At 38.4% G+C, this 14,169-nt stretch overlaps 1 protein-coding gene across 10 annotated transcripts in view; it reads left to right on the forward strand.

Annotated features, from left to right (window-relative positions):
* The window catches only part of LOC148643949 (potassium channel subfamily T member 1-like), a 126,626-nt gene that overhangs the window by 100,831 nt on the left and 11,626 nt on the right, over positions 1 to 14,169 (forward strand). For 7 of the 10 annotated variants that reach the window (XM_088615213.1, XM_088615210.1, XM_088615217.1 and 4 more), the window contains 9 exons: positions 3,673 to 3,778; positions 4,601 to 4,773; positions 7,540 to 7,611; positions 7,887 to 8,021; positions 9,131 to 9,242; positions 9,953 to 10,054; positions 12,432 to 12,515; positions 13,038 to 13,166; positions 13,957 to 13,977. In XM_088615213.1, the coding sequence (XP_088471339.1) occupies positions 3,673 to 3,778; positions 4,601 to 4,773; positions 7,540 to 7,611; positions 7,887 to 8,021; positions 9,131 to 9,242; positions 9,953 to 10,054; positions 12,432 to 12,515; positions 13,038 to 13,166; positions 13,957 to 13,977 (934 nt within the window). The remainder of the gene's footprint in view (positions 1 to 3,672; positions 3,779 to 4,600; positions 4,774 to 7,539; positions 7,612 to 7,886; positions 8,022 to 9,130; positions 9,243 to 9,952; positions 10,055 to 12,431; positions 12,516 to 13,037; positions 13,167 to 13,956; positions 13,978 to 14,169) is intronic. The other 3 variants (XM_088615215.1, XM_088615211.1, XM_088615214.1) reach the window with 1 other exon arrangement.

The raw sequence follows: 14,169 nt of genomic DNA on the forward strand, positions 1-14,169 counted from the left end.
ATAATAGGTCATCCCAAACTGATTCCATATACAGTATATAGTAACTGTATTTTTAAACATTTACTTGGAAACCATCTGTTGCACTTTTTGTGTATGGATTTGTACTGCAGAAACTTCTAAATAGTATCAGTCCATAAAGGATTTTAATTTGGAAGCAGAGAAGATGAAATTTGAAATCATGACCAAATACCAGATAGTGTTTTACTCAAGGTTAGGATAAGGTATCACTCATAATATGCCTGTGACCAGATAAGAACTAGTTTAATTTCACATCTTGAGCATTATTGCTGGGCCTTTGTCCTATGGCTGACTGCTTCTGCTTTAAGCAAACAACTAGGCTTGATTTAAAAGTAAATAAACAACAGGTTTTCACTTCTTTACTTTCAGTAAGTTCGTTTGTTATCACTTTGATTCTTTTGCCAGTTCTCGTGTTACTAATATATTAACTGTGAACCAAAGAGAAATATGATTCTATGTTGTCTTAAAATTCTAAGCCTCTGAGTCTTGCATAAGGTTGAAAGAAGAGAGGGCTTCTGGCCTCAAGCCTGAGGGGATGTGACATATTTTAATTATTATTTACCAGTCCCGTAGAATATAATTTTCTGTGTGGCTGTATCTTTGGCTCTAGTTTAGGAACATAATTTAATTGTGTTTTGATTAGCTTCATTTATCTCTCTTGTACAGTGATCAGATATCTTCTGTTAAATGTTTTTTGTTGGACATCATTGGTTCGATCTCATTAGATTTGCTGCTGATAATCTGTTTAGTGCCATTTTCTGGTGGCTCTGTGGCTAAGGATCTGCGCCTGTGGCCAGAAGGTTGCTGATTCAAATCCCACAGCTGGCAGAGGAATCCTACTCCGTTGTGCCCCTGATCAAGGCCCTTAACCCCAACTGCTCCAGGGGTGCTGTACAATGGCTGACCCTGCGCTCTGACCCCCAGCTTCTCTCCCTATCTGTGTGCCTGTATGTCTCATGGAGAGCAAGCTGGGGTATGAGAAAAGACGAATTCCTAATGCAAGAAATTGTATATGGCTAATACAGTGATCTTTTCTTATCTTATCTTTTGATTTGTGCTCTCTAGATCACAACAATGAGCCAGATTTTAAGTTTCTAAAGACTCAGCCAATAAGCTGCCCAGTTTGCTGCCCTAGCCAAATGGTTGGCATATTTAAAAAAGACAGCTGTATAGCAGAATGGAATTAGAGTGGATAGGATGGAGAAATCTCAGCTTGAGGAACATCATTATGATGATGTGCAATTCATCAAAAATAATTACTTTGATCTTGATTACTTGTGAATAAATGAGTATAAAATGAGTATAGGGATTAAAGTATCCTGTCCTAATTGGAGTAGATGCCTGAACATTTTGAAACAATGGAACATGGGCATCTCCTATTCTCAAGGGCTGAAATACTAAGGTGTTTTACTTATTTTCAATTACCAACTGATGACAGCCTAATTAATCAGGTGGTTTGACCTCTTTAAGTAATTAAGATCAGAGCAGGAATGAAAAGCAGAAGATTTTATGGCTGTCAGAACTGGATTTGTCCACCTCTACTCTGCACACCCAGAGAACACAAGATGAGTTGTTTAAAATGCAAAGAAAAGTGATTTGAGTTATAGCATCTGATGTGCTATATGACATTAGCTGTTTTTGCTCACGTATTTAGCTCATGACATGTATTCAAGCACGTCAGCAAAGTCAGGTGCTTCCCTCTTAAAAACATATGCAATTCAGCCCCCTTTTCCCCCATTTGACTTTCAATAACTTTGGTTATTGGATTTTATTGCTCATTTTGTTCTGTTTTTGAAAATTAATTAAAAATTAGTTACAAAAAGAAAAATGTGACAAACTAAACCCTGATGCTTCATGTACCACATTCACATTGACTATTATTTTCTGCTCTCTTTAAAATGAATTAATCTGCCTAATGTACAGCATCTAGTTCTCTGATGTCACTTCCTACGTCACTGGATTATTAACACTTGGAGAACAATGAGCAGTGATTAACTGGGAGTTCTGAAATGATAATGGATTTTCTCTGACAATAATAATTATGGGTAGGGTAGATTAAGGTTTATTAATACATCTGTTGTAAAGGTTTCTGTATCTCCTTTTTGTGCTTTTTGTGCAATATCTACTTCAGGAACTACAGCATGTTGAAAACTAGGGGTTTTGTTCACAGATGACAAACTCTCTCTGTAACTATTCTGAGCAGTGGAGCATATGAAGATTGTGTCTGAAAGATGTTGGCACCCCATTGTTGTTTTCCAGTCTTCTATAAATGTAAATAGCAGGGTTTCAAATGTGCTGCGGTTATATGCTTCAGCATTTGGTGTGTTCTATTCTTAAATTGCTCATGTCGTGATGTTACAGGGCTCATTTGCTGTAAGTGTGTTGCAATGGCATCACAAGAATGAAAAGCACTACTCATGTGCTGTGTCAGATAGCTGTTTTTTTAGGCTTCCTGGCTTTGGTAATCTGTCTTATTCTGTGCTGCGATGTGTCCCAGAGATGACAGATCAAACATACTGTAAGCAGAGGTCAAGGAGATAGCTGTTTTAAGAACGTCCACCAGCTTTAAGGAAACCTTTCATAGTGTGAATGTAATGTAGTTATGTATAAAGCTGTATTTTTCAGAACCCTGCTATTTGCTGTTTAAAGATTTCGTCTCTGCATTTGTGTGCTGTACAGAGCAGACCTGTGAAAAGACAGCAGCTTCAGTCGTCTGTCACGAGGATGGATGACTCAGCCTGGTCCTGAGAATAATTTGCTGGCAACATCGTTCTAGTTTTTAGCCGCAGCTGTTGTAGTGCTCGTTTTTTGTTGTTTTCAATGCTTTTTCCTCATTTGAAAGGCCTCGCCAGGGAAAATGCACATAAAGGTCTTTTCAGATGTTTTTCAAAGTAATTCCTTGCATTGTGTTCCCTTAAGATATGCCAGTGCCCTTCATGAAATAATCTCCCAGGAGGATTACTGTACTTTTGTTTTGCTATTTGCCGGTTTCACAGCGCCCCCAAGTGGTGGAGGTGTGACAAGGTTTGCAGTTAGTTTTCAACAAAGTAGCAGATCAAGGGTTTCAATATCAATCCTTGAAGGGACTTGTGTTTTGTTTTTGTTTTGTTTTTTGACTGAATAGTCAGTTAAACAATTAAGCAAGTTATTTTCTAATTTAGACATATGTAGGATTTTTCTTAAGGTCTTTTACATTCCATAAGACATTCACTTTATTAAGGTGCTCATAAATCACCTAAGAGCCTCAGAGCCTCAGAGCTAGATCTGTGTTTGAGATACTTGCAATATGAAGAATGAGAAACACTGCACTAGTTCAGGAATCTCTAACCCTCTTTCAGTATGTTTTAGACAGTAGGGCATCTTAATTTGCTTATTTCAATTGATTAATTGATTAAGAAAGTAATTTGTTCAGTAAGTAGAACCATGGCTCTTATAAGCTAAAGAGGATTCAGATTTTTGTGTCAAATAGTTTCTAAATTATTTAGTTTATGAAATTACCTGCTTAATTGTTAACAGCTAAACTGTACCAAGTCTCTAGGAATTGTTCATTTTATGGTAACCTATTAAAAGCCCCGGTTTGTAGACTCAAGATGTAGTTGATTTAATTGGAAAAGAGAATATGAAACATTTTCCTGTTTCTTTGTTTGCACTTAGGTACGTGAAAGGCTATCCCCCGAATTCCCCTTATATCGGGAGCTCCCCAACCCTGTGTCACCTGCTTCCTCAGAAAGCTCCATTCTGCTGTCTGCGGCTGGACAAGGTGAGGAATTAAGAAGAACTACTGCAGCTTCACTTAACAGTTTCAAGCGAAGAGCTTTCCCTAAAGCACTATATAACATGTCAGAAGTGAATACTGTTGAGCGAAATTCCTAACAGAGGACCAGGAGACAGCCTTGTTAAGATGGAGCTAAATAAAAGCTGAATATACACAGGGAAGCAGTTCAGCCTCATGTAGTATGTGACAAGTTGGTTTATTTCAGGTTTGGGTGGCTGTCCTTTGAAGATGATCACCCATTCTCTTAATATCCTCACCAAGAGCAAACCAGTTGTTTTTCCTTCCTCTCACAGTAGTGGGTTTATGAGAACAAACACAGAGCTCAAGGAATAGTGAATCAGGAAACTGTGCCATCGTCTTGTACAGGGGGTTCAGATGAGTGGGCTGCTTCCGATGAGTTCATCACGAACCTGGGAAATTCACACTCCTACCTAAATGAGCAGATGAAATCTGATGGAACCACCTTTCTCCCTGGGTGATATTGTGAGAAAGAAACTGAAACTGGAAGTCTCATGTACATTATATAACTCAGTCTGAAGTACTAGTGGGTCTGTCATGCAATGTTTGTTCCAATCACAGTTGTAGAACTTTTTTAAATTTGGGAGAGCAAGAGTGTAGGCCAGTGTATTAGCAAAAACATGCTGTGCTTTAAAACTTTCATTTTGTAAGTGTTGTAAAATGAATGCTCTCTTACATTCTTATACAGTTTCCACTGCCTGAGTTGGATCATCTGGTTTATTGCAGATTTGTTTTCTTCTTCATGTATTTATTATAGTTCTGTGTGTGTTTCTATTGTAAATGCATTAGGGTTGCAGGCACAACAGCTTTGAAGATGCAAAGGCATACGGCTTTAAGAACAAGCTGATAATCGTTTCAGCGGAGACAGCAGGGAATGGCTTGTATAACTTCATTGTCCCTCTGCGTGCCTACTATCGCCCCAGAAAGGAACTGAACCCCATCGTCCTCCTCTTGGACAACCCGTGAGCACCGTCATGTTCTCGGCCTTAATTTCCGATATTCTCTCCTGCTGGCTTGTGTGTGTTTACTCATTAAGTCACAATCAAACACGAAGTTCGGTTCTTTCCTGGAGGAAACAAAAATTCATTGGATTTCCATTAACCCAAATGTGCTGTTGTCACACTTTTTCATTGTTGTGGTCCACACCAGGTGTTTAAAGATTATTTGGAATTGATTGTGGGTTAATTTGGGACTAAGTGTCTTATTTAATATCTCTCCGTTTTTTGGGGAAGTACGGAAGCTTATTAGCGCCACAGAGAAAACAAAATAGCATTTAAACAAGATAACAGTGCGTATAAAGCATATACTTTTGCATTTGAACTAGATACGTAATAGTGAAAAACACCATTAATAGTACACTCTTCATAAATGTATAACTCTCTTAGCTCACCCGACCCGTTTTTGATCAGACCGTGGAATGGAGGAGGGTAATACCTGCTGCACATGCAATGACAATGATGTAAAGAGATACAGCAATTCCAGACAAAAAAATTGATTTCTTCTCCCTTCCAAATTCCAAATTCAAATGTATTTGATGTCAGGATAGGCTAAGTTATGCTTAAAAACTCAATCATCGACCAACAGTAACAGTAGCAGTAAACCAACAGCAAGTATAAGTCAAGTCATTGTAAATGTATTCTGTTTCTGCAGTCATGAAGAATAAAATACATTAGTAAAGCCATGTCATTTCTGCTTTTCAGAAATTGTGAAAAAGACACTGGTTTAACCTAGGAATGCTCAATCGCAGGATACTCTACTTCCTGTACACAAAAGTTCACATGTTCCTTTATGTTAATTCATTTTATTAAAGAGCAGTGCTTCTTCTGCTGTTAAAGAGAATGCTGCTTTGCATGGGACAATATTATTCAATATATACACCATATATAACACACTGTAATCTTGTTTAAACGCAAAAAATGTCTAATTTAAACACAAAATATCTGTTTAAATGCCAAATTATTAAATGAAAAAAAGGATTTTTTCTCCATGATGTGAAAAAAACTCTGTTGTACTAATCAGCTTCCGGAAGGAAGAAACAGTTGGCAATACATATTTGTATTAAATGTTTCCAGGGAGTGTCTCGATTCATTACTGTAAGTTTTTTTTAGTTAGCATTATTTCTTTCAAGTAGACAGGTTAAAGACATCCTGACAAGACTAGGCATATCTGAAGAAATAATGTGAGATTTGTATCCTAATAAGAAACCGTTAGATAGATAATACTTTATTAATCCCGTAGGGAAATTGATGAGTGATGGTGTTTTGTTTGAAAAGATGTACTGTACATTTACAAAGGATTTCCATGGCAACTCAGTAACACCCTGAATTGGTGTGTTGGCAATGGGGGAAGGGGATTATCCTTGAAAGGCCTAGCATTGAAAGGCTCTTGTCTTTCTTGACAAATTGCTGTAGAAGCAGTAGCGCACGCAGACTGGAGCTCTGTCAGAGTTAACCTTACCTGACAGTTTCACACATGCACATGCAGGTTGTGCACACTTTCAGACAAACCTTTCCTTTTTCAGACCCGTTTCTTTTTTCCCGGTGTAACAATATTACCATCCTTCCACCAAATTCATCACAGCATACGAACAGGGAAGTTCATTTAGCTAATTTGTTGCCAGTGATATCATTCAGATTGCACCTCAGAATTCACGTTGCCACATGTTGCAGGATAGCGAGAACAGGAGAGTTAATCCTAATATGTTTCCAAAGAGGAGATATTGGTGGAGTTTGCATGGTTCATCCATTTTGCAACCACTTCTTCCAGTTCAGGATCACAGGGGAGCTGGAGCCTATCCCAGTAATCAATGGGCGCAAACCAGGGTGCACCCTGGGAAGGACACCTGGCCATCAAAAGACAGACAGACACACAAACGCCATGGCCAATTCTCCCAGAAGCCAGTCAGCCTACCAAACTGTCTTTGGACTGTGTGAGGAAACTGGCACACCCAGAGGAAAACCACTCACACACTGAGAGAACATACACATTCCATGCAAATAGCAGCCCAGGTTGAGAACAGAACCCAGGCCCCCAGCTCTGCAAGGCAGCAATGCAAACCACTGCGCCACTCTGCCACCCTCAATTGGTTCAGTCTGCTGCAATTTTCCATAGTTTCCGACATGGAGTGCACGATTGATCAGCTACCCATAGTGCATGTTTTTAAGAACCAACATCACTGAGATGTTTGAGATTCATTTTGCATTTCAGAGACGATGTGATGCACATAATAGAATTGGACAATACAAAGTATCACTAAAAATAAAAATAGGCAGAGGAAACATTGTGCAAATAAAACGTTCTATCTCTGTGAATGTTTATTTTACCTGTTTCTAAAAAAAGGTTTCGATTTTGAACCAAATGCACTGAATAATTGATGACAAGAAGCATTGCATCCGTATTATTTTTTGTTTTTAAATGCAGTCACAAGCCAGTTTCAATTAAGAAACAATACACTCATCCGTCTTATGCTGTCTGTATATTGAATCAGGAATAACCCTCAGGATTCAGGTTTCAGTGTCTTCCAATAAATCTACAAAATGTACAATACATTCAATAAAAATCAAAATCCATATATTTATGACCGTACACATCAGTAATTTTTTTCCATAGTGCCTACCTCGAACAAACAGGTACTGTAAAATAAAAGGTGAATCTCCAATAAATGGCACTGGCTTTTATTGTCAGTTGCCTTTTTTATTTTAATTTTGGTGTTTATCTCCTCTCTCCAGGCCAGACAACCACTTTTTAGAAGCGATATGCTGTTTCCCAATGGTCTACTTTATGGCTGGAACTATCGACAAGTATGTATCAATTTAAAATGAGTAGTTTTCTTAATTTATTCCTTTCTAAACTACATTTCTGCACTTACCAACCTTGTCTGGATTGGATGAGGATAAATGGGACACCACTGTGTTTTGTTCTTTTTTAAAAGGGCTTTTAAAACCAAGGGCCTGAAGCTGAAGGTAATAACAGCTATTAAAATGGCTGCAGAGGGGCTCACAATGGATGCAATTTTCAGAATGATTGTGTGATGTCATGGAAAAATTAAAGGATCTCTTGCCTCGTGTTCTTTCAGCCTGGATAACCTGCTGCAGTGCGGAATCATCTATGCCGACAATCTTGTTGTGGTGGACAAGGAGAGCACAATGAGTGCGGAAGAAGACTACATGGCCGATGCCAAAACCATTGTCAATGTGCAAACTATGTTCAGGTCTGCCTAATGTTTCATCCCCATTCTAGCGCTCCCCAATAATGGGCTTTTCAGCATGATTTCATGAGGAATAGTGAATAACCCACAGATATGTCATGTTTTTTATGTTTGCATTATTCCACCTGAAAATGTGTAAAAATGCCATTTGTTTCAGCTACAACACTCTTTTACTCTAAATTCAGATTAGGGTCTGATTAAATCAAAGCTTCTTCACACGTGCCCCTTTTAGACACTAGCTGCTGGTTTCTGTTTACCATACAGATCTTGTATCCATTGGCAACCAGTAATAGGCTGGTAAATTGTAGTTGTCGGATGAATCAATTTTTGCATTTCAGCCGACCAAACTCAATTTACAAACTTGTTAGGATCCTGGGGCTTTTAGCTTTCTGGCGAAATTATGGGTCTTGTGTTGTAACAATTCTAGTTGGATGAGATCATTTTTATAAAACGTGTTTTTCCAAATTTTGGGAAGGGTTTTTAGAGGGAATGCATTATGGACCACAGGAGCTCGTACATCCCTCCCCTCTGTAATCTTGCTCACTGAAGATTGTTTGCCTCCCTACAGTATGTCAGGCAGGACAGGAAAGACTGCGTTTCTCCGAAGGCTGTTCAGAGGAAGCTGGCCAAATTGCCTGTAATTAACTGTTTAATGAGCTGTAATTTACCCTGTCTCTCAGGGTATAAACGGATGTGGCAACCAGAGCTTTTGTTTTATTTGAGAGATGTGGCCAATAGTGGGAGCTTTGCTTGTCACATAAGTGTCTGTGTGCAAAAGAGTAACTTCTGAAGTGGTTCGTGTGGAAAGGTAAAGAGTCCACAAGGCCACCTAGATTCAGTCCAGAGCCCTGACGGCTCATAGAGACTGCCGACCCTTCTCTGGTAGGTGTCACAAATGATTGCCCATTTCAGCATCTCCAACAGCCTGGCTGTAATACCTTCCCTTAAAATAATCATTCAAATCATTGCCATTGCAGCTCTGCTGCTGTATTTTAGGATCTCCCGAGCAGTTTTGTGACCCTGCACTCATTCAAATAGCAGCAACAGGTTGGTGGCTGTCATTTCCTAAAGTAAGAGCTCTTCAAAAAACGCATCTTGTTCTTTCTTCCTAGGTTATTCCCCAGCCTCAGTATAATCACAGAGCTCACACACCCCTCCAACATGAGGTTCATGCAGTTCAGAGCTAAGGACTGCTACTCTTTGGCACTTTCCAAACTGGAAAAGGTAAGGAAAAACACACACCAGCGCTTTCGAAGATCTGGAGACACCTGATAAGAGGGGTACAGTATCATTCCTTCCAAGAGTAGAACTTTTTTTTGTTATTTTTCTTCACTAAAAGTGAAATGTCCCTATCATCTTTGATACGCTACACATCTTGCTCAGTACATTTTTGGGCCTAGTTAAAGCTCGTAATGAGAAAATGTGCATCATGCCAAACGTAAAGAAGGAGATGAATTGTTATTAACGTTACACACTCTGCGTTTTTATCATTTGTGTGCGTGTACAGTCACAGCAAGTCTGTGCTCAGATACTGTATAAAAGGGTAAGAATGTAAGAAGTGTTGTGAAAGAGAAGTCATTCAGTCCCTTAGTCCATGGCCTAAGTAGTTTATTGATGAAAGGATCCAATACCAGCCATTAATTGAAAGAAGCCAGATCATCAACTCCAGAAAACAAACCTGGGAAGCCCGTAACATGATCCCACAACCCTTCAAGTAAAAAAAAGTCTCCTGTTCTCACGTTGATGTCTCCTGGTTTGTATTTCAACCGTTGATTCTGAAAAAAGTCCACTGGGATCATCCTCTGAAGCTTGTAAAAAAAACTTGAATCAGGTCATTTGAAAATCTGGGATATTTTCATTTGAAAATCTATGTCCCCGATGTGGATCAGCCTCAGCACCATCGGTTATGGGTTCCAACCCTTCTTGTTTTTCAGAAGGAGCGCGAAAAAGGCTCCAATCTGGCCTTTATGTTCCGGCTTCCCTTTGCAGCTGGGAGAGTGTTCAGCATCAGCATGCTGGACACGTTACTGTACCAGGTGAGTCCAGGGTGGAGGGTCCTACATTTCCTGCACTCGTTTCTGTCTTACTGAAAGACAAGACTGACAGGTATTTTCTTTGTGCTAGAACTGCATCTTTTAAGATCTGATTTATGCCCAATATCCGTGTTTCCTATGCAGATTGTTGTTATCAGTTCGATAGAATTCCCTACCGTTCAATTTGAAAATAGTCTGGGCAGCCTCAGCTTCTCCTTTCTTGACATAGAAATTGCATTTTAATTGAATGCCTCCCCGTGGCTCTGTAAATGAGTTCAGAAGAAATATGATTATTTTCCAGTGCCCAATCATCATTGAGCTCCAGCTGCATATTTGTGTGCTTTTTTATTTGAGAAATGATCTGAATGCTGAATTTTGCTCACCATTAAAGTCAAAGGTCATAACAATCAATTCTGTCAGTATCCAGATTTTGTTTTAATAATAATAATAATAATTGCTTACACTTATATAGCGTTTTTCTGGACACTCCACTCAAAGCACTTTACAGGTAATGGGGACTCCCCTCCACCACCACCAATGTGCAGCCCCACCTGGATGATGCGACGGCAGCCATAGTGCGCCAGAACGCTCCCCACACATCAGTGGGGAGGAGAGCAGAGAAATGAAGCCAATTCATAGAGGGGGATTATTAGGAGGCCATGATTGTTGGTAAGGGCCAATTGGAAATTTGGCCAGGACACCGGGGTTACACCCCTACTCTTTTCAAGAAGCGCCCTGGGATTTTTAATGACCACAGAGAGTCAGGACCTCGGTTTTACATCTCATCCGAAGGACAGCGCCTGTTTACAGTATAGGGCACTAGGACCCACATGGACCCTGCTGGCCCCACTAACACCTCTTCCAGCAGCAACCTTAGTTTTTCCCAGGAGGTCTCCCATCCAGGTACTGACCAGGCTCACACCTGCTTAGCTTCAGTGGGTTGCCAGTTGTGAGTTGCAGGGTGATATGGCTGCTGACAATTTTAGTGTTTTCTTCTCAAGCATCTTGAGTGGTAATTTATTTAAGGTCAGCTTTTCAATTAGTACCAATGGGTTGTTTGTTTTAAGTAAAGCTTGTGGTTTTGGTTTTTTGATCAAATTGAAGTAAAATTTGGCAAGTGCCAAAACGAATCCCAAAATATAGTTTTTATGTCAGAAATGTTGAGATAATTTTATAACTCAGTGAGATCCTTAACTTCTTCAAAGTTAAGAAAGGCACTTCCTTTTAAAGAAACATGTCCCAGAATTATAATACAACAAACTTCCCTTTCCAGTAACCAAAAGGAAATGTTTATGTACTGTGCAAGAAGGAAGGAAGACTTCATGATTAAATAAAAAATGAAAGAAATTTGTGGATGTGAAATTTCAGAAGCTAATAAGGTAGTATAAAGACATTATTCCTGATGAAAAGCGTGGTCACGGAAATGTCATGTTTGTTGTAATTTCATGGTTATTTATCTTCTTGTACCCTTATTTTCTATTCACTTTGTGTCATTTAGTTACAGCAGTATAATGCAGCTGCCTTTGGAATATAAATTAGAATGTGCTGCTGATCATCCCAGAAAAAAATAATGACAGCTTACAGTGATATAGCTGAAATTGAACAACGTGTCTCGTTCTGTTTTTTGCTGATGTATTCGGCTGGATTGTCAGAATTGTAATAGTTTTAACATTCTCTGTGTAGCAGAACTGCAGTGCCCTCCAGTGTCTGTTGTGGGCATAACACCTGCTCTGATGACATACCGTAGGATTGCTGTTTTTCAACAGAGTGCTCTGTGGCTGTTTTTTTATTCTCCCAAACCCATACTTAGATGTCTTAAAAATTCAACAACTGCTATTGGTTCCAGTACGGATTTCATGCCCTCGTAATGCCCATCTGTAGATGACATTCTAGAACAGCTCTCCTGTGATTGATCCACTGAAGATGTGAATAACTGAATCAGTTTCAATGTGTTGCGTCACAATTAGCTACCATTATTAGTAGTACTTTTACAGTGGGTGGATTTGGAGAGGTTGAATTGCAGCATCCAAAATAAAAAAAAATAAAACAAACTTTTGTGTAGAACCAAAATCCATTATTTGGTTGTAAACAACTTTGCAGAAAGTCCTACTACAGTTACATTAGCAATGAAAAAACTAAACACAATGAACTAAAGATGAACTTTCAATTAAAGCAGCTAAAAATACGTTTACATTCTTATTTAAATCTTGCATACAATTAAACAGCCTTCTTTTCTTTAATGTAGACCAGTTGTCTGTCTTCTCTCATCTCGAGCCCAATTCCTAAAACATCAGATTTTATTCAAGAGCTGTTTTAATGCCTAACCCTCCTACATTAACTTAAGGTTTTTTCATTTTTCTTTTTTGTTGTTGTTAATCAGTCGTTTGTAAAAGACTACATGATACCCATAGCAAGATTATTACTGGGCCTTGACACAACCCCTGGGTCAGGATACCTGTGTGCTGTGAGTATTGTGCTTTCTCATTCTCTGTCAAGACACCTGACACTTGTCCTCTGAGGGTTAATCAGTATTGTTCAAAACTAATATGTTTTTACCCTTCAAGTTATTGTGAATTATTTAATCAGGACATTTATTATGCACTTAATCTTTTATTATAACACCATTTAGTAGTCTTGTTGAAAAATTCTTTGAGGTTCTCTCAAACCCTAATTTGATTTTGCAAAACCAGGAGCTATCATCCTGTTTTCTTTTTCATTATGTCGCAAGAAGTGTCAGCAGAAGGACTTTAGAGGAGTCCTAACATGTTAGTCTTTATTAATGTTAGAGATAAAGTATTAATGTTAGAGATAAAGACAGTCTTGACTTTTACTAAAACAAAATTAGCCAAAACTGAAACTTTAAGCTTGTGAATTGACCAGAAGTACTGTATCCTGAGTAAAGCAGTACAAACTGTACATGATGTGATGATGATGATTATTGGTAATTCTATACTAATTTGTGCTGTTATTTATTTTTCTTAATCAGATGAAGGTCACAGAAGAAGACTTATGGATAAGGACTTATGGGAGGTTATTCCAAAAGCTTTGTTCATCCAGTGCTGAAATCCCCATAGGGATATACAGGACTGAGTCACACATGTTCTCAACGTCTGAGGTGAGACCGAGGCTGTTCAGACTCTACAAGAGCATGGATGACAGAAAAATGAAAGCATGGCTCCTGTTTTGTGAGAGTTTCAAACATAAATGTGCTTTTGCTTCCTTGAGTTATGACCTACTAGGTCATTTCATAGTAATAGTTCAGGTGGGTAGCTGTGTCAGCAGCCCTCACACCTGAAAAAGGCTCCACGGCCGAAACGTTGTGTTTTCTTTCTTCTTATTTTTCAGCATGGAATAAACCTATTACTTGTTCCATTTCATAGTAATGTCAAGTCGGCCTCTGTGCCATTTGACTTAGTCAAGCTGTTTCATGTACTTCTTTTCATAAACTCAAGTTTGAAGAGCTTAACAAATATGAAAATTAAATTATTTTGTAAACACTTTGAGAGAAAGGCTTTAGTTTATTGAACCTCAAATATATATTATTTGTATATTTTAGACAGTATTGTCATTTTTTCCATATAAGAATTGTCTGTCTTAAAATTGTACTGTAACATTTTTAAATGACATTTGTGTGACTGACTTCGTCGGAATAAGTGACAGGTGTCAAATTTTGCAAAAATTAGTTGTAAAACAAGAGCTTGCCATTAGATGTGTGGTGATGTACTGTAGATGACCTTCATTTTCATTTTGTCAAGTCCAAGGAATATGATTTGTTTTGAAACACTCCCATCTAATGCTTTAATTTTTGCTGCCTGGTGGAAGTACCAAAATTTGAAAAATCTTTCACACATATTGTTTTATGTCTCAGAAACATTTTCATTTTTGTTTCTGTTTTTCCTTTTCAGTCACAGGATATTTGTGCTCAGGTACGTATACATCATCACTTCCCACTTTGTTCAATTCTTGCTGCCTAGCACAATTTCATATTCTTGTAATTGTTAAGATGAGTATTACGTCAATAGAGAAATAAGTCAAAAGAAAGATTGCATGCTGCAGCCTTTTTGCAATAAAAAAATCAAAACAGACCATGTTACTGACAGTCTTATTTGTGAAAGAAA

The sequence above is a fragment of the Lepisosteus platostomus genome, chromosome 21 (assembly GCF_059453375.1).
Source record: "Lepisosteus platostomus isolate fLepPlt1 chromosome 21, fLepPlt1.hap1, whole genome shotgun sequence".
Classification (NCBI taxonomy): domain Eukaryota; kingdom Metazoa; phylum Chordata; class Actinopteri; order Semionotiformes; family Lepisosteidae; genus Lepisosteus; species Lepisosteus platostomus.